Raw genomic sequence first — 21,609 nt, forward strand, 5'->3', positions numbered from 1 at the left:
CTTTATGGTAATCTGCAGAAGAACATAGACCACAGACTCTTGCAACAAGTGTAGATTTCTGATTCATGGCAAGCTGGGTTACTAGGTTGACCAAGGCATCAAGTTTTCCTTCAAGCTTTTTATTTTCAGTAGATGAAGATGAATCCGTAGCCACCTCATGGACTCCTCTAAGAAGAATAGCATCATTTCTTGCACTGAATTGTTGGGAGTTTGAAGCCATCTTCTCAATCAAATTCTTAGCCTCAACAGGGGTTATATCACCAAGAGCTCCACCACTGGCAGCATCAATCATACTCCTCTCCATGTTGCTAAGTCCCTCATAGAAATATTGAAGGAGGAGTTGCTCAGAAATCTTGTGGTGAGGGTAGCTTGCACACAATTTCTTGAATCTTTCCCAGTACTCATACAAGGTTTCTCCACTAAGTTGCCTGATGCTTGAGATGTCTTTTCTGATGACAATGGTCCTAGATGCAGGGAAGAATTTCTCCAAGAACACCTTCTTAAGGTCATCCCAGCTGAAAATACACCTGGGAGCAAGGTAGTATAGCCAATCTTTTGTCACTCCCTCTAGAGAATGAGGAAAAGCCTTTAGAAAGATATGATCTTCTTGGACATCCGGGGGCTTCATGGTGGAACAAACAATATGAAACTCTTTAAGATGCTTATGAGGATCTTCACCTACAAGACCATGAAACTTGGGCAACAAATGTATTAGTCCAGTCTTGAGAACATATGGAACACCCTCATCAGGATATTGAATGCACAAGCTTTCATAAGTGAAATTAGGTGCAGCTATCTCCCTAAGAGTTCTCTCACGAGGTGGAGGTTGAGCCATGTTCTCAGTATAAAAATTAGTAGTGGAATGCTCAAAACCAGAATATTCAGAATCACCCTCAACAGAATGCTCAGAATGCACATAATGCACCGAATGACCAGGATGCACACTAAGCCTAAGTAATCTATGAAAGGTTCTATCTATTTCAGGATCAAAGGGTTGTAAATCACCTGGATTGCCCCTATTCATGCACTATATGCAGCATATAATGTGCTTCTCAACAAGCACCTAACAAGGGGGTAAAACTACAACTATACTCAAACGATATCAAAATGAAATGAAATTTTGTGAGGAACACCCTAAAATCATGAAAAGATAGCACAAAAAATTTAAAACAAAAATTCAAAGTCTAACTATGGAAACTGCCTAAGGAAAGTTTAGAAAAATAGAATAATAAAACTTGAAAAAAAAAACTAGTAAACAGGCGATTTTGACTAGTTAGAGACCTCAACCGAGCTCCACTATGTTGCCACTATATGGGAAATTTTTTCCTACCCCAACTACATATATAATAATAGTCATTCTGATACCCGGAGCAAAAGTTATGGCCGTTTGAAATTTTGCTAAACACAAGTTCTCAAATTTTTTTGAATCTCTCAAATCCAGCCACAACAAGTGTTCCTGGTATTTTTCACACAAAATATGAGTCAAAAGAACCTACCACACAAAAATTCAGCCAAAAATAACAATCCTAACTATCAAAACAAAAATCGTCAATTAAATTATCAACAGTCGTCGCTAATTCAGTCGCTAATGTAATGTTGCGTGAACAGTAACACAGAATCAATCTCTAATTCCGTTGCTAAGAACTATTCACAACAAAACATAAAATTGAAATAGGAGAAGAACTGAACAAGGGGTACTACTAAATTGCAAAATAGAACTTCAAATAAAACATAACAACGCACTAACACAATATACTAACACAACACGAACACACTAAACAAAAGAATTAAATGTAAAACAACTAATCATAAAGCACGAATCACTAGCTATTATGAACCTTTGGACCACTGCTCCTCGGCAACGATGCTGAATTTGATCGAGGCCGTACCTGAATCAAATAAACATTAAAAATGCAGTATCTAGGAAGTGATCCTAGGTCGTCTCCCAACGAGCAATGGTCAACCAAACGTTCACAACAGATAGTAATAAAACAGTAACGAATTGGGGGGGGGGGTTGTTTGTTTTGTAAATTAAACAGCGAGCAAATTTTAATTAAAAAAAATATCAGAATTAAAACACGTTGTTTCCCATTGATTCACAAGCAAGTTTCTTATCCTAGGTTACGAGAATTTATCCTTTATCAGTTCAACCACTTTATCCAACCCTAAATTAAATTACTAAGTAAAATTTAACGTAAGGCATTCATTATGTGATTAAGCAACACATACACCAATTAATCTTGAACGATCATTAAGCATGAACGTAAATTAAGCGCAGAGACAATTAATCAAGCACTAAGCATGCATGGATCAATAGCAACGAATACAAAATAATTGGTGAAGAGGAGAAGCTGATCAGAATTTAATAGTAATAATAGAACCTCAAAGAGAGGTGTGCTTGATCCTCAAGAGAAAACAACGCTGGAGACTTAGCCTTCCATTAATCAGTAAAGAACAAAATTGCAGATTGAAGCAGCAAACGAAATTTTATTGCTACGTGAATAGTAAAAATTGGAATCGCAAAACTTAAATTTATTCCTTCTCAACAAAACGAAAAAGTAACTAAAAATGAAAAGAGAGAAAAGCCTAAAACTAAAAACAAAAAAGGAGAGAGAGGGCCCTAAAACTAGAACCTTGGTTCTATTATATAGTTCTCAGTCCCAAAGCTTACAAATTTGTTTTAAGTCCAAGCCCATAAATAAAATAAAATCTAGATTAGATAAGATAAGATCTAGATGAAATAATATTTAGATGAGATAAAATCTAGATAAGATAAGATAAGATCTAGATGAAATAATATCTAGATGAGAAATCTAGATATGATATCTAGATGAAATAATATCTAGATGAGATAAAATCTAGATAAGATAAGATTTGGTAGAATAAAATTGTCTGTTCTCTTCAAGTCCAAGCCCAATTCCGGATTCAAGCCCAATTGCCTATAATTCTCCTGAAATTCAATTAAAAACACAAAATTAGTCCACTAGGCCCAATTGGTAAAACTGCATAATTAAATTGATAGTTAAGGCTAATAAGTAATTAAAATGGTGACAAAAAGGGTTAATAAATAAGCGAAAATGATGACACATCAAAAAGGCTTTAAGCTTCAACAAGGGCTTTAAACTTCTTTAAAAATAACTTCAATTTTTTGTTTAAGTAAATACAAGTCATTCTTGTAAGATCATCTATGAAGAGAATAAAATACTTGTCATTGAGTGATGTAGTTTTTATTAAGATAAAGAGTTGAAATAAAAGGAGAGAAAAATAAAGATAGAAAGAGAGTGAGAAAAAAAAAAGGAGAGAAAATAAAGATAGAAAAAGAGTTGAAAGAAAAATAGATGAAAAAAAAAGAATTGAGAGCAAAAAAAGAAAATGGAAAATATTTTTGTTTCTCTTCTAATCCATTGTTTTATTGTGATGAATCTTTTTTGAAAGAACTTGCATAAGTGCGTTCAAAGAAGAAATGCAAAATCATATTTTCTAATATTTGTTTATAAGTGATGATTTTTTTTTAAAGAACTTGAAGAAATGCTTCCAAAGGAGGAATGTAATGTCTTATGTTCTAATTTTTTTTTTATAAGTGATAATTTTCTTTTGAATGAATATGAAAAAGAGCCATCTAAGAAAGAAGGCAAAGCTCCAAACGAAGTCCTAATTAATATTTCATTCACATAACTAATGGTGAAAAAGTTGAATCTGAATAAGAATTTGAATTTTTTTTTCATTGTGAGAGTTTGTCATTTGTCATTGGGTTAATTAAGAATTTTAGAGTGTTAGTTTTACGAACGGGACACAATAAGAGTCATGCTTTCTTTGATAATTTTTTACCTGCAAGTTGCAGTTATGGTCTTGCTTTTAAGTTTGTTTTACTTTTCTTACTTGAGTTCAAGAGGATCCTTAAATCTATCCACATCAATGAATATCCTAACCCCCACGTGAAATACAACATTTGACCTAAATAACTAAATATTTTAGTAACTAGCAAGGCTTAGGTACTAACTCCACAAATTAAATTTAAGTATTGTGATATATAATAAAGAAAATAACAAGATATAATAATTATGATTCATATGCTGCTTAATTAAGAATTAAATAAAGGTAGTTCAGTTGTAAGAACATATTAGTTGGTAAATGACCAATTCAACAATATTAAGATTGAACAAATTATATTACACATAATATTTTTTATTCCTACATTAACCTTCTTTATGTTTGATTATATTGCACTAACATTTTCTTAATATTTGAAAACATTACATTAGCATCCCTTGATATCCTTTCAAATTTTAGACTAACACTTTTTATAAGAGAGATTACTATATTGATTAAAAAGTACTACAAAGTGTTTATATAATTTCATAAAATCTTAATAAGTAGTGTAATTTACTCATTAAGATTTGTCCACGCCCGTTTGCCTCCATTTTTAGCGAGTGGGATCAGTTTGATACACAAAATGGGTTTTTATGTTCTTGACTTGTGTTTATCACACGTCACCCAAATTTAAATGGGATCAGTTAGTATATGATTTTTGGGTGAAACTTTTGGATATATATATATATATGATAATGCAAACATATTTTTTTATGAATGTATTATCAACCAATACCATAAATATTTAGAAAAAAAATTAATAAATTCTTTTATGTTAGTAAGATTAATTTAAAGATGTTATAATAATTTATGATTCAATTTTAAAATAATCATTTCTTTCTCCTCTCTCATTTCTATTAACATTAAATTTTTAGACAACCTTCTCTTTTCTCTTTTAAATTATCAATCAACCACTATTAGAAATTACACTTTCAACATTGGTTATTTAGGGCACTCTACATTAATTCTAAAACCGATGTTGAAAGTGCCGATGTTGAATGTATCATTGTTAACATCGGTTTTGAAAAATCGATGTTAACATAAATACGCTAACATCGGTTTTCTAAATATCCGATGTTAAACACAATGAACTACAACAAAAAAAATGTATGCATGATGAACGTTGACATCGGTTTTGTAGTAAAATTGATGTTAATATTATATATTGACATCGGTTTTCTAGAAAAACCGATGTTAATGTAATTTATTAACATCGGTTTCAGTAGAAAACCAATGTCAACGTTCATGATGCATACACTTATTTGGTGCAGTTCTTTGTATATAACATCGATTATGTATAGATAACCGATGTTAATATGCAAACATTAACATCGGTTATTTACAAAAAACCGATGTTAATATACAAACGTTAACATCGGTTATTTACAAATAACCGATGTTAATATGTAAATGTTGACATCGGTTTTCTATTATAACCGATGTTAAGGTGCATGTGGACATCGGTTTTTGTAAATAACCGATGTTGTTTACTATATTAACATCGGTTTTTGTTAATAACCGATGATGTTGTTTTCAAGTTTTTTTTATATAAACTTTCTGTTTTTACAATAAACCCAAAATTGTACCTGTAAAATGCAATTTCAGACCCAATTCATAGCAAATAAACATTTTATTCTGCTTTCAAGCAGTTTTAATCATAATAAACATCGAATAATTGATTTATCATAAAGAACAATCAACAAATGAATTCAATGTTCAAATTACATAGGAAATGTCAAAAATGTTAAACCAAAGTAAACTAAGCTAAAGTTAATGTCCCTAAATCCTAGGTCTGATCTCTAACTCGGAGATAATACTGTGCCCACTGGATCCGCAACGCCTTTAATCTCTCTGGCTCCAATGGTCTAGGATCGTTAAAATACTGCATGATGAAATAAATCATAATAAGTTAATAATGTAATACAAATTATAAAAAAAATCGAATTTGTTTGAAATAAACGTACCGCTTCCTAGTTATTCCTAAAAGTTCCTAAAGTGATGGTGGACATCCAGTGCATGACATAGTAGCCGCACTCAGTACTTCCTTTTTGTCTATTACACTAAATACATAATGAAATTTGGATATTAATTAAACAACTAGTGTACAGACACATAAGAAATATATATAAGTTGAAGTTTTATGTAAATGACGTACCTTGACGACAACCCACCTAGCAGGAGTCTTTGATTTAGGATGTGGAGCATCATCAAGACCTTTTAAAGCACTGTTCCATATGAGTAACAATTAAAAACTGGTGTTGTACGTTGAGGTATTTCAATGCAAATGTATTGAAAAGAACATTAACCTGTTAATAATCCCCTTAAGGTAGTTGTCTGACTTGTTATGCAATGAACAAAACTAGACAACTAGGTGTTCCTTGGGCAGGATGACCACCATCTGCCAGTGTCCGCTGCAGTGGAGACGAATATGGGTTAGTATATTAGTAAACATTAATTAAATTCAGTTATTTTGTGTGACTTACCCATTTAGGTAGGCTCCAAGATAGACATCGTGTTTTAAACTCTGCATCCAAGTCTTTATATAACTTTCAGACTCAAATTGTGATTGCCCAGACCTCTGAATGGACTGTGGCTCGAGGAATCCATAGATATCAGAATTCCCCACTCGCATACTTGTTTCAGTCATATGTCTGTTTATGTTAAGTCAAAGTTAAATATTTATGAATCGAAAGCAATAAGTTAGGTAATTAAAAGTAATATAAAATGACTTACAGAATCCACAACCGTAACACTGATATGCTGAGACATTGACCACTGTGTGCGATTTTGGAGAGGTCTTTGTGCTTTATGTAGAGCGGGAAATCTAGATTAAAGACACCGAACACGGTGGCATCCCATGTAACCTGATAAGGCCTCAAGAAAAGCTCTAGGATGGTCAATGTCATCAGATAAAGCGGATCATCGACCTCCGGATTGGGCTTTGGAGGTGGTTTTGCCGAAGACACAGCTACCTGTTCATGAAACAAAGTTAAATGGCCTAATTTGAGGCACACTGAATGAATTAATTTAGAAATAAGAAACATATAGTAAGAGTAAAGTACTTGCTGTGATAAAGACTTGACCAGATGTGTCGGCCAAACAAGGAAAGTGTGAAATGTCTGCCCCACTAAGGAAACCTCATCAGTGGGTACAGGAACTGGAGCATCTGGATCTGTAACCTCCTCCACAACCACCATTACTTGGCCAGGCAACAAAGGAGTGTTATGAACAACAGTGGATCCCTCATAAACTCTCCCCAGGGCAACCAGGCGGGCAGGATCTGTTTTGATGTATAAGCCGCACCTATCTGAGTCACCCGTCTCAGGATCGTTTCCTAAGGGATCAACACAACTCCCCTTTGTGCTTACTCGAGGACCAAAGGGACCAACCAGAGGCTCAGGAGGCAGTGCAAGTCCATGAGATTGCATCTGCGACTAAATTTGGGACTGCATCTGGCTCAAGGATGCCATGAGCTGCCGCGTCACTCTTTCTGTGATGGACTCCTCTAGCTGGTCCCTGATTTGTTGGGTCAGCTGCTGCAATTCTTCAGGAGGCAAGAAGGAAGAGTTGCGGGATGTCTGTGGAGCCGATCCAAAGTATTGCTTGATGGTGACACCGGCTCCAACAGCGCGGACACGTCCAGGGTGCTCTGGACGTCCAATAGCAGCAGCGAGAACATCCTGACGTCCATGGGGGACGAAGGATCCCTGTGTCGCCTGATCCTCAAAGGAATCCTGCACATAAAACACACAATTGTACATGGCATTCACAAAATATTGAAATATAATTCTAATGGTTAGTTGAAAATGACTTACAATCTTCATAGTGATTTCCTTTGAGGCCTCAATCGTCATCTCCCCTATTTTCTTCGTGCGGGCCATCTTCCACATCACGTGGCGTCTGACCAGGGATGGAGGGTCGATGACGCCATCAACGCTTCCTGACTGTGCAGCTTCCTCTAGCTTCTTCTTGGTCTTCTCAGCCAGGAGTTTCTGCTCCAAATAGTCATAACCCCCACGAGAAAGAACGTGGGGGGAAGTATTCTGCTTCTGGATGGGCTGTGCCTTTTTGCGCACATCCTGCAAAAATAATAAAAAAAAATAATCTTTCAAATTGCTAGAATGAAGTATAACAAGTTAATGTTTTTTGGAAAACAACTTAAATGGCAAGGAACAGACCTCCCAAGAAGGGTCTCTACGAGTCTGGCAAAACTGGGCCCATTTTTCCTTGCTAATGTCGTATTTCTCACAAACAGTGTCCTCCACACCGTGCTGATCGGCTGCAAGGGCCCATTTCCTCATGAGGTCTGATTTAAACTGCCCCTATCTCTCCCCCACGGTCTGAAGTAACTTCCTTTTCATCCTACTGTCAGAAGCCTCTGGGATTTCAAATTCCGCCTGACAACATCAAATAAAGTTTATTTGTTATAATAATGTATTTTTTGGCTTTTAATTAAACAAAATCAAATAAGAAAAGGAAAATACCTTAATATCCTCCCAAATTAGGTCCTTCTGAGTAGTAGGGACCTCCTTCCAGTTCTCGTAGGTGACGTCCACCTTATCACGTGCCACAATCCCTAAATATGTTCTTAAATTCTTCCTGTGGGGACCGTCGGCCTTGCCGGTAGTAGGATCTACATGGACCACTGGTCTCTCAACACCAGGTGGTCTAGTAGACAACGATCATAGGCGTGAGGCTTTGCGTGTCCGTTTTACGGCAGACGACGAAGCCGATGCGTCCGAAGGAGCAGAAGCAGGAGGAAGAGGAGGAGGAGAAGGAGGAGGAGGAGGAGGGGAGGCAGGTGGAGAAGCCATGATCCTATATACAATAACATACAACAACATACAAAATGTAAATTTTGATTACAGACAATTATCAACATCAAGAGTTCTTTATCTAAGTAATCTGGAATAGTGGGGTTCGGGGGTGGTCATGCTTTATTATTGTAGGTGTGTGTGTGTCTCTCTGTATGTGTGTGTCTCTTTCTGTGTGTGTGTGTGTGTGCTTTCAAAAAAGGATTAATCAAAAGAGGATAAGTCATAAGTGATTTACTTGTGGTTTTTAATTGTGATTCAAAACAGGATAAGATGTAACAGTAGTGAAAATGTCTGATAAATGAAAAGTCTGATAAATTCAAGTTGATGATGTCTTGTGATACTTGTGCTTTAAATTTGTTTCAAGACATGAAAGAAAATTACTGTGTAGCACAAATAACAATAATCGTAGACAGGTGAAGATTACATAGTGTGCATTGAAAGCTACATTTCCATGGGATTTAAAGGATGTCAAAGTGGGATCAATGCAAGCAAACTTTTCTTAGATTTTTGGAATTGTAGACAACTCATTCAGAACAATACTTCAAATTCTCGGGGAAGGAACGACATGAAGACGTTGAATGATGAAGGAATGACATGAAGACCTTGAAAAATACACATCTAGATGGAATCCTTAGGACTTCATACAGCTCATGTTTGTCGCCAGTTTCATCATCCACCACCCTTACCTTCTCTGGCTTCTCACGTTTATTGTTGTTAAACACATATTTATGCTCTACTCCCTTCATGTCTTGTTTTATCACAACTTTAGCCGAATCTCCTATCTTCAGCACAGTTGAATTTCCTGTCTTATTCTCTAATGACACACTTTGATGGCCTGTATCTTTTTTCTTCATATGTTCTAGTGCTTCAGCTTCAAAATGCATAGACCAATCTGAACTTTCCAGTGATCACCAAAGGCTTCTGCATCAGCATTGACACTCTCCACCCTCTTTGGTTTATGCTTCTATGCTGCATTCCCTGCTTCCTCCTTATAAATCTCAGATTCATTAGAGGTTGCACTAGAACAATCAGCACCAATTTGTGGCTCTTCCTCCTCTACCAGCTCAATATCTTTCCTTTCACCTTTGCTTTTGTAAACTGCACTGTAATTTACAAAACAAAAGTTGAAAGGAAAGATATTGAGCTGGTAGAGGAGGAAGAGCCACAAATTGTTGTTGATTGTTCTAGTGCAACCTCTAATAAATCTTAGATTTATAAGAAGGAAGTAGGGAATGCAGCACAGAAGCATAAACCAAAGAGGGTGGAGGGTGTCAATGATGATGCAGAAGCCTTTGGTGATCACTGGAAAGTTCAGATTAATCTATGCATTTTGAAGCTGAAGCACTATAACATATGAAGAAAAGAGATACAGGCCATCAAAGGGTGTCATTCGAGAATAAGACATGAGATTCAACTGTGCTAAAGATAGGAGATTCGGCTAAAGTTGTGATAAAACAAGACATGAAGGGAGGAGAGCATAAATATGGGTTTAACAACAATAAACGTGAGAAGCCAGAGAAGGTAAGGGTGGTGGATGATGAAACTGGCGACAAACATGAGTTGTATGAAGTCCTAAGGATTCCATCTAGTACAAAAAACCAATGACTAAATTTTTCATATTTTATTATAAGACTGATGAATTATGCCTGATTTCACTCCCTCTTCAGTAAACCATCCATAAATAGCAAGACAAAGATATAAATAAATTTTGCAACAACTTAAGATATAATTTTAAACAATCAGAAAAAAGTGTAGCTGTCACTTACTTGCTTTCGTTAGCTCTCTCTCTCCAGAAAATTACATTAGACAATGTTAATAAATTCTTCTTCATCATGATCATTACGATTAGCATGAACGTCGTCAGCTTCTTCTTCTCCGACAACGTTAGGAGTGATTTGTGCGGTCAAAGGACTAACATAGGTGTCCATGTATGAATCATCATCTTCTACATTAACACCAATTGTTTTGCCCTAGAGAACCATGCATCACCTTTCATCACAAGGGTCTTGCACGTAAAATACTTGTCTAGCTTGTTCTGCCATGATGAAAGGGTCATTGTGGTAACCAAGTTTCTTTAGGTCTACCAGCGTAAATCCTATATCATCGGTGCGCACACCGTTGTTGCTATCAACCCATTCACATTTGAAAACACATACAGTAAATTTGACATAGTTAAGCTCCCAAATTTCATCAATGAACCCAAAGTAAGGGATAGAAGCTACACAGGGATTGGAGTCATTCACACTTGCGAAGTGTTGAGATTCAGCCCTTAGGGTGAGCTCGCTGTTCTGCATTGTACTTTTGTGTAAAATGAATACTTGTTTATGTCGTATCCTTGCCAGGTTATAGCATTTCTTTTAGGCCCATCTGCTAGCTTTCTTAATGTTTCTGAAGCATTCTAATCTGCAAAGACTGTATCTTTAAACCAATCACAGAAAGTCTTTTTATGCTTTTTCAACACCCAATTCTTTGACATTTTTGGATTATTCTGTTTGACTAAAGCTTCATGCTTAACTATGTATGGCAAAACTTCATTACTGTTGTTCAAGACATACAAGTGAGCTTGTAACAAATCTTCTACACTTGGAGTGATCACATGCAGTCCTCTTGAACCCTTACCACTCACTCTGTCATCATGCCGAGACTCGGGAAGGCCAACAGGTTTAGCCTTTTGAATGTATTCTGAACAAAATTCAATGGCTTCTTTTGCAATGTACCTCTCAACAATAGATGCTTCTGGATGATATAGATTCTTTGTATACCCTTTTAAGATCTTCATGTATCGCTCAGCCGGGTACATCCACCGTAGATAAACAGGACCACAACATTTGATTTCTCTGACCAGATGCACAATCAAGTGAATCATGATGTCAAAGAAAGCAAGGGGAAAATACATCTCCAATTGGCACAGTATAATTGCGGCCTCATTTTCCAGCTCATCAAACTTCATAGGATCAATGACTTTGGTACATATAGCATGGAAGAAAAAGCACAGGCGAGTTATGGCTAACCTGACTTTGTTTGGCAAGAAGCCTCGTATAGCCACGGCTAACAATTGTTGCATGAGCACGTGACAATCGTGAGACTTTAACCCTACAAGCTTAAGCTCCTTCAACTGCACAAGGCTCTTAATATTTGAAGAGTATCCTTGTGGAACCTTCACCCAACAAAGACACTGACAAAAACTTATCTTCTCCTTTTTGGACAAAGTATGGCAAGCTGGGGGCAAGTAAATTTTCTTCCCATCAAACCTTGGATGCAACTGTGATCGTATCCCCATATCAGCTAGATCTTGATGGGTATTTAAGCCATCCTTCGTCTTGCCTTGAATGTTAAGGAGCGTCCCAATCACACTATCACATACATTTTTCTCCAGATGCATAACATCAATACAATGTCTAACGTCTAGATCAGACCAGTACAGAAGATCAAAGAAAATGGACCTCTTCTTCCATATGCAAATGTTACTTTTATCCTTCTTTTGGGTCTTTCCAAATACAGTTTGAGGTGTTGAACCTACTGATATACCTGCTCACAAGTCAATGGTATCGGCGCAACATCGTGCTCTTGACTTCCATTAAAAGCTTTTTTCAGTCGTCTGTAAGGATGATTGGGTGTTAGAAAACGACGATGCCTACTATACACTGTTTTTCTTCCATGTTTTAGTTGTATGTAGCTTGTGTTTTCTTCACAGATGGGGCATGCATGATGACCCTTAACACTGTAACTGCTGAGATTCCCATATGCTGGAAAGTTATTAATGGAACAAAAAACCATTGCATGCATTTCAAACGTCTCCTTTCGAAACGCATCAAACACTACAACCCCCTGGTCCCACAACTTTCTCAGGTCTTCAACCAATGGACTTAGATAAACATCAATGTCATTTCCTAGCAGTCTTGGGCCCAATATCATCATAAACAACATCATGTATTTTCGCTTCATGCACAACCAAGGAGGCAAATTATAAATTACTAGCAGAACTGGCCATGAACTGTGTTGCATGCTTAAGGTGGCATATGGATTCATTCCATCACTGGTGAGTCCAAGTCTAAGATTTCTTGCTTCTGTCCCGAAATTCGGATACAAACCATCAATTTTCTTCCATTGTGAGCAATCAGCCGGATGACGGACCAGTCCATCAGAAATCCTTCCATTTACATGCCATGTAAGGTCTTTTGCGTCGTCCTCGCTAGCAAAATGACACTTAAACCTTGGAATGATTGGAAGATACCACAAAACCTTCGCTGGCGCGCCCATGTTTGAGTTTTCATCATAACTGCTTTCCTCTTCATCCTTCACTTTGTACCGTGAAGTCCCACACATAGGGCATTTGGACATTTCTTGGAATTCATGCCTGTAAAGTATGCAATCATTGGGGCAAGCATGAATCTTCTGATACTCCATACCCATGGGACACAGTATCTTTTTCGCCTTATAGTAACTTTTAGGCAGCGTGTTGTCCTCTGGAAGCAGATTGTGCACTACCTCAAGCAGTGAAGTGAAACTTTCGTCACTCCACCCATACTTGACCTTCACATTAACCAGACTTAACACCGCAGACAATAGGGTTAAGGAATTCTTGCACCCCGTATACAAAGGCTTCTTTGAATCACTTTGCAATCCTTCATACACAAGGGCGTGTGCTTCCTGAAAAGACTCTTGTCCAAGGTCACGAATCATGTCCTCCAAGCGATCTCCCATTGTTACATCAAACGGTTCAGATTGGGACCCACTCTGCATGTCAGTCACTTCACCATGCCATATCCACGTCATGTAATTCTTCTTCATCCCATCACACAATAGATGGTCCCGTATGTCGTCCAGTTTTTGTCGTCTTCCGTTCAAATAGTTGATGCAAGGACAATAATATTTTCCTTCTTCATTCGGTCGACCTCTTTCTGAAGCAAATTGCAAGAACTACTCCACACCATCCTCATATTCTGGGTTCATGCGACTTTGATTGATCCAACTTTGATCCATCTAAGCAATTCCATGCATGGAAATCTCACTTTTTTATTTATAGGTGTGGCCCTATCCCATTTAGGAAGACTGTCTTTTATGTTAGCCTCAAACGTCATGGTTAGCATTATTTTGAACAATTTGACTAAATTTCGCCAGCATTTCGCATTGGTCTCCAAGTACACGACATGACATCGGTGAAATGAATTTCCCGATAATCAAGTATGCACTCAGAGAACAACTTGAAATGCATTGAACCGAAATTTCATCAAATTAATCAAAGTAATAATAACCTTAACGAATGAGTCTAACATAAAAATACCAGTCTCCCCAAACTGTCCAAACGGACAATTCAAGACTAAATACAATGACTAATGCAAACTATCCGCAAGAATCATTGCATTCAGTCTCAAACGGGAATCTACGGTTCACTCAGCATGAACAACAGTTGTTTATATAGCAAATTACATTCAGCACATACAAGAACATTCATGACATATAACATTCATGACATACAAGAACATTCATGACGTACAAGGACATCAACAGTTGTTTGTATAGCATATAACATTCATGACATACAAGAACATACAAGGACATCAACAGTTGTCTCTGTGTGTGTGTGTGTCTGTCTCTTTATGTGTGTGTGTGTGTGTGTGTGTGTGTTTGTCTATGTGTGTGTCTGTATGTGTTTGTGTGTGTGTGTATGTGTGTGTGTGTGTGTTTGTGACTCTGTGTGTGTGTGTGTTTGTCTGTCTCTTTATGTGTCTGTGTGTGTTTGTGTGTGTGTGTGTGTGTTTGTCTATGTGTGTGTGTCTGTAACTCTGTGTGTGTGTGTTTGTCTATGTGTGTGTGTCTGTGACTCTGTGTGTATGTGTGTTTGTGTATCTATGTGTGTGTGTGTGACTCTGTGTGTGTGTGTCTGTCTGTCTGTCTCTTTATGTGTGTGTGTGTGTGTGTGTTTGTGTCTGTGTCTGCGTGTGTTTGTCTCTATGTGTGTGTGTTTGTGTATCTGTGTGTGTGTGACTCTGCGTGTGTGGGGGGTCATTCGAGGGTACCAAAGGATCATTATATTCTAAACATCATCAGCCACACAATGCACTCCTATATTGAAGAGTTAATAAACCACTAAGGCCAGAACAAGCATTATAATCAATTTGCAGCAGCATGAATTCACCTTGTTTGGAGGATACTACAATTCTGCGATGTATTATGCAACTACTAACGGATAACAATGACATTCTTAAAAGCTAAGTTAACTGAATTTAATGATTGGCTTGCTGTTATGGAGGTAGATGACATTCCTTGTGTGGGGTAAGCCCTTTACCTGGGTTAGGCCAAATGGATCATGTAAAAGCAAATTAGATAGAGTGCTAGTCTCTGATGGCTGGTTATCTAAGTGGTCACATAGTTCCCAATTTAACCTTGAGAGGAATTACTCTGACCATTGTCCTATCATCATGAATTGTAAGAGCATTGATTGGGGCCCTAAGCCTTTTAAGGTTTATGATGGATGGTTAATGAATAAGGATTAACAGAAGGTAGTGAGGGATTGCTGGGCAGAAAATCAGCCTATGGGGTGGGGTGGTTTTGCTCTAAAATGCAAGTTACAAAACCTCAAACAAAGGTTGAAAAATTGGAGTAAAGACAATATAGGAGATTTGTGCAACAAGGTGAAGCAGCTTCAACAGAAGATGAATGATTTGGAGAATTCTTTGACAGCTCAGCATTCTGACCAACAAGTCCAAGAGCTGAAGAAAATTCAAGCTGAACTTTGGGAAAAGGCTACTCTTCATGAATCTATTGTGAGACAGAAGTCAAGAAGCAAATGGGTCAAAGAGGGGGACAGTAATACCTCCTACTTTCACAAAATTATTAACTATAGTAGGAGGAGAAATGCCTTGAGGAGGATGCTGATTGATGGTATCTGGGTGGAAAATCCTAATTTGGTTAAGGCAGAAATTCTGCAGCATTTCCAGAGTAGATTCAATGAACCTCATCTGCTCAGACCTAACCTGGATGGGGTTTCATTCAATGTCCTAACTCCTATTCAGAGGGAGATGATGGTCGAGCCTTTTAAAGAGGGGGAGATAAGGTGTGCAGTGTGGGCTTGCGGCATTGACAAAAGCCTGGGGCCAGATGCGTTTAATTTCAGGTTTATTAAGCATTTTTGGAAGGAGCTGAAACCTGAGTTTCTAAGGTTTATTGCAGAATTTCATGTGAATGCTTCATTTCCTAAGGGACTCAATTCCTCATTCATTGCCCTTATTCCTAAGATTAAGGACCCTCAATCTATTAGTGATTTCAGACCTATTTCCCTCATAGGATGTGTTTACAAAGTAATTGCTAAATTACTAGATAATGTTAAAGCTGTGAAGGCCATTCTTAGAAGTTCTGAGATGGTTTCTGGCCTGAGAATCAATCTTTCTAAGAGCCAATTTGGACCAATTGGGCAATCTGAGGATTGGTGTTGTCTTGCTGCTGATTACTTAAATTGTGCCCTGCTTCATTTTCCCTTCTGCTACCTAGGGCTGCCAATAGGAATTAATCCGAGAAGAAAGGTGGTGTGGGAGCCTATAATCAGAAAATTCGAGGCTAGGTTGAACAAATGGAACCAGAGAAGCATTTCTATGGCTGGCAGAATCACTCTAATTAATGTTGTCCTAATAGCATTACCCTTGTTTTATCTGTCTTTTTTCAAGGCCCGTATAGTAGTGATTAATAAACTAACTGTCATTCAAAGACACTTTCTTTGGGGTGGCAACTTAAAAGTGAAGAAGATCGCTTGGGTACCTTGGAGACAAGTGTGTGCCTCTAGAGAAAGGGGAGGATTGGGAATCAAAGACATTAAGGCCCTCAATAATGCACTATTAATTAAATGGAAATGGTTGATGTTTCATCAATCAGATCAACTTTGGAGCAGGATTCTGATTTCGAAGTACAGGGGTTGGAGAGGCTTGGAAGAGGGGCCACCAAAGCAACATTTCTCTCACTGGTGGTCTAACTTGAGGTCCATTAATCAACATCAGAGTATGGCTGATGTCTCCAAGCAGTTTATTTGGAAGGTGGGTAGGGGAGATCAAATACTTTTCTGGGAGGACTCTGGGGTTGATAGTGGGATAACCCTTAAAGATAAATTCCCAAAATTATATCAAATTTCCTCTCAAAGACTACAGACTGTAGCAGATATGGGCTCTTTCTATGAAAATGGGTGGGAATGGAAGTTCTCTTGGAGGCGAAATCTGTTTGACAATGAGATGGGGATAGCTTCAATATTTATTGATCAAACTGCTGCTATCAGCCTAAATGCTAGTTTGAAGGACACTTGGGTGTGGGGAGCTTAACCTAATGGGATCTTTTCTACCAAATCTGCTTATCAATGTATTAAAGCTGAGCAGTTTTTTGAAGATCAATGCCTAGGTTTCTGACAGCTTTGGGATATTAAAATCCCACCTACAGCATTATCTTTTGCCTGGAGATTACTTTGGGATAGGCTTCCCACTAAGGAGAACTTATCTACGAGACAAGTTGAGATTGATAATGACCTCTGTCCCTTCTGTCAAAGAAAACCTGAATCTGCCTCTCATCTGTTCTTCACATTATATTTGGTGTAGTCCTTTTAAAGGTGTTGCATATAATATTTTAAATCAAACACCAATATGCAACATTTTAAATGAAACACCAATATATAACATTTTAAAGCAAACACCAGTATATAACATTTTAAATCAAACACCAGTATATAACATTTTAAATCAAACACCAGTATATACATACTAGTTCCTACGTACGTACCTGGAGTTGCTATAACCCGAAAGACCTTGAAGAACAATGTGAATTAAAAGTAGTATATGATAACTTGAAAAAAAAACCATAGTCCATGTCATACGTAACACTGAATTTATTTCTTCTGAAAAATAAAATCAGCAATACATATGTGCTAGATTAAGGAGATTAAGGGAGATTAGTAAGGCAGAAAACAGATATCGATGAGGAGGGCAAGAATAGAGATGAAATTAGGATAAAAGTAAGGAAGCAGAAACTCTTCAAATTAGTTTACCTAAAAGGCTTTTCTTTTTAATGTTTTCTTCGACAAAATAAAGCTATTTTATTTTAGTTTTTTAGACCTTTTTATGAATAAATGATGAACAGGGGTTGTAACCAACATACTACAAGCACTAACAAGAAAAAACTAGGGCACTATCAGTCAAGCACGACTGCTAACAAAATTATATGCAGCCTGGTAGCTCCAAATAATCAATTCTCTGACCTATGGTAATTATTTGAATATAGATAGATCTCAGAAATCATCATCAGAATATGTGATGAGTGTATGTGTGTGTGATGAGTGTGTGCGATGAAAATCTGGGTTGGTTCCTTTTGTGGTGGGGTTTTGTTGGGCTTTTCCTTTGTTTTAGGAAGGTGGCACCTTAGGTGTCTTGTATCTGTTCTTAATCAGTACCTTTGGTACTGTTATGTTTATTAATAATATATATTTTCTGCCTTCAAAAAAAAATTAAAATAGATGTGGTGGTAATGTATTTGGTATATACATGGGGAATGGGTGCTAATGGAAGATTAGGACATGGAGATGTAGAAGATAGGAAATCCCCTACATTGGTGGTAGATTTAAAAGATAGGAATATAAAAAATGTGTGATGTGGCTCTATATTTTTAATTGTTTCCAAATTCCTTTTTTTAATTTTATTTTCAACTAATTCTTTCTATATTTTCAGGTATTGTGCAATTATGTGATCTTCAAGAGTTTATATTTTCCAACAGATGATTAATGAGTTGTGTACCCTGCTGAAGAAATCTGACATCGAAAGAAACAAGAACATGAATGAATGTTCAGAGTGCAAAGCTCTTAAAGATGAACTTGAATCCAAGATGAAAGAGATGGCTGATCAGAATTTGGAGACTGCTGCAAAGGTCCGGGACCAGCTTTCACATGTTTTAAGTGCATTGAAGGCCACACAAAGGGAGCTTATTAACAAGGAAACAAAAGTTGTTGCTGCTAGAGATTCAAAACTCAACTCTTTGAAAATTGTAAAACAATTGGAATCTGCCTTGGAGGCTGAAAAGGAACACAAAGAAGAACTCCTGCAGAAAGTGAAGGAGCTCAATGAAGTTATTTACGATTCAAAACTAGATGCTATTAAATTTGAGCAAGAGAAGTTAGCTATATTGTCTGAGAAGGATGAGAAAATTGAGTTAGCAACAAAAGCCACTTCTCAAGTAGAACAACAGCTACAAGATATGACAAAGCATGCAAAAATGCTACAAGGATTACAAAGTTGATCACCCAAAGGCAGAAGCTGAGGACAGAAATAGTGAGAATAACAATGACTGGGGTACAAAATCAGCAGTTTCAGGAACATAGGTTGGCTCACAAGAATGGACAAGTTACTGAAGTTTCCAAAGTTGATCACTCAAAGGCAGAACCTGAGGAGAGAAATAGTGAGAATAACAATGAGTGGGGTACAAAGTCATTGCTAAAGGAGAGAAAGGCAGAAGTTGATCACTCAAAGGCAGAAGCTAAAGGAGCCATTTTCTCTCCAAAGTGACTTTTCTGCTCCCAAGTTATTGAATATGCTTTTGCATAAGACAATATGATAGATATATAACTTTTTTATCAGTCTGCAGGCTACACCTTATAGTTCAAACAATTTCTCACTAAATATTTCTTTTAATTTATGGCATACACTTAATAACTTATTAGGAATGGACTCTATCTTATTTTACTATTTTTTTTTCATTCTTTTTTAACTGGAACGAAAGAATCCTAAAAGCATGAAATGCCTTATGTGAGGTGGCTAGCAGTTGCTATCAGATAGAACATGTGCTTGTGCTTTAAGTGGTTTGATGATATATATAAGTCAACCAAAGTGTAAGGTGGCTATGAAAATGGCAACTAAGGAGAGGAAGACCCGGAGAAGGGTAACAAATTCATATGAAGACAATTATTGTTTCCAAATAATACTTTGGCCTTAGAACCTTGCACTTAAACTATATATGGCTTAATCCTTTTAATTATCACCTTAACAAATTTTCATAAAGACATACATTTAACTAGAAATTTCAGATCGGGTATATGGTAAAAAAACTAGCAATTTCAAAGACATTCTCAAGTAAGTAAGCTTGAACAAATGTAAAAATTATCAATGAAAACTCACAGCTTCAAGTGAGATTATACAAACTTCTCAAGTCTCTGTCAGCTTGAAGCTTCAAGGACTTTAACACGTACCTGCTAGTTGTATTTGGCTGTAGTGTTTTAATACATGATTTACACATATACATGTATATATAACAAGTAGTAACAATGTGCTTTACCTAGACTTGATATAATGAAACAGCTTCCACAAGAACACCAATGGACAAACCAACTTCAACTACAACAAAGTAATTCAGCTTCACCTGGAGTTCATATAATGAGTAATGGCATTAGAAGAACTCAAAGCCAAACCAAGTTCAAGTACAACAAACTAATTCAGCTTTTTCTCAACCAAACTATGTCAAACTACTTGTTGGATATTAAAAGTTTTAGTTATTCATGTGACAGGCATACTATTCTAGTTTCTATTCATGATAAAGATTCACCAAGCAGATATAGTGTTCTTTCTCCAATGATTGCTATCAGGTGAACAAACAGATTTGTTAGAGCACAAAGGTATGAACACCAGATTTTGGGATTTCAAGATTGCTCCCCTATGATGTAAGCCATGTCTCCAAAGCTCCACAAGGGTCTGTATGGTATCTTAACCCTCAATAATTCGAATTATACATGCATTGGATAGTTGAGCCTCAATCAATCCCACCAAATTTTGTTCCCTCAAGCTCCTAGAAGTGAATTGATCTTTTAGACAAGAGAAATTAAAGGGTACAAATTGTATTAGCAAAGTTTCATGATGAATCAAGATTGATTCAAAGATGTTTTGATGATAACAAAGATGATGACAAAGGTGATGACAAAAAGCTCAAAGGTCAATCAAAGAATGGGTTCAAGATGTTCAAGATAGAATAAAGAACACTTCAAGACTCAAGAGGAAAGTTGAAGAACACTTCAAGATTCAAGAGGAAAGTTAAATTCAAGAATCAAGAATCAAGATTCATGGATCAAGCTTCAAGAATCAAGATCAAGATTCAAGACTCAAGATTCAAGAATCAAGAGAAGACTTAATCAAGATAAGTATGAAAATGTTTTTTCAAAAACTAAGTAGCACATGGATTTTTCTCAAAACATGTTTACCAGAGAGTTTTTACTCTCTGGTAATCGATTACCATATTGTTGTAATCGATTAACAGTAAGCAAAATGGTTTTCAAAAAGTTTTCAACTGAATTTACAACGTTCCAATTGATTTCAAAATGTTGTAATCGATTACAATGTTTTGGTAATCGATTACAAAACATTGTAATCGATTACCAGTGCCTTTGAACGTTGAAATTCAAATTTAAATATGAAGAGTCACATCCTTTCACATAAAAGCTTTGTGTAATCAATTACACTGATTTGGTAATCAATTACCAGTGATTGTTTCTGAATAAAACAAAAAGATGTAACTCTTCAAATGGTTTTTGACTTTTTCAAATTGGTTTTAAGTTTTTCTAAAAGTCATAACTCTTCTAAATGGTTCTCTTGACCAGACATGAAGAGTCTATAAAAGCAAGTCCTTGTTTTACATTTCAATAATCTTGAACAACCTTTTACAATACAATCCTTTACAACTTTTGCATCTCTTTGAACTTCTTCTTCTTCTTCCTTTTGCCAAAAATCTTTCCAAAGTTTTCTGGTTTTCCAAACCTTGAAAACTTGTGTTATTCATCCTTTTCATTCTCTTCTCCCTTTGCCAAAAAGAATTCACCAAGGACTAACTGCCTAAATTCTTTGTGTCTCTCTTCTCCCTTTTCCAAAAGAACGAAGGACTAACCGCCTGAATTCTTTTGTGTCTCCCTTCTCCC

At 36.7% G+C, this 21,609-nt stretch overlaps 1 protein-coding gene and 1 non-coding gene across 2 annotated transcripts; both read left to right on the forward strand.

The window, feature by feature from the left end:
* Positions 1-350: 350 nt before the first annotated feature.
* Positions 351-457, forward strand: LOC114372722. Its single transcript, XR_003658290.1, has one exon. It is a non-coding gene; the product is annotated as a small nucleolar RNA R71 (small nucleolar RNA).
* Positions 458-15,223: 14,766 nt separating this feature from the next.
* Positions 15,224-16,993, forward strand: LOC114371701. The gene has a single exon (XM_028329058.1). The coding sequence runs from the start codon at positions 15,224-15,226 to the stop codon at positions 16,991-16,993; it is 1,770 nt and encodes a 589-aa protein (XP_028184859.1).
* The last annotated feature ends 4,616 nt before the right edge of the window (positions 16,994-21,609 follow it).

Source organism: Glycine soja, chromosome 10 (assembly GCF_004193775.1).
Source record: "Glycine soja cultivar W05 chromosome 10, ASM419377v2, whole genome shotgun sequence".
Lineage (NCBI taxonomy): Eukaryota > Viridiplantae > Streptophyta > Magnoliopsida > Fabales > Fabaceae > Glycine > Glycine soja.

What these genes read in the sequence shown, in the direction of transcription:
- LOC114371701 (XM_028329058.1), top strand. Translation starts at nt 15,224, where the DNA reads ATGGGGTGGGGTGGTTTTGCTCTAAAATGCAAGTTACAAAACCTCAAA.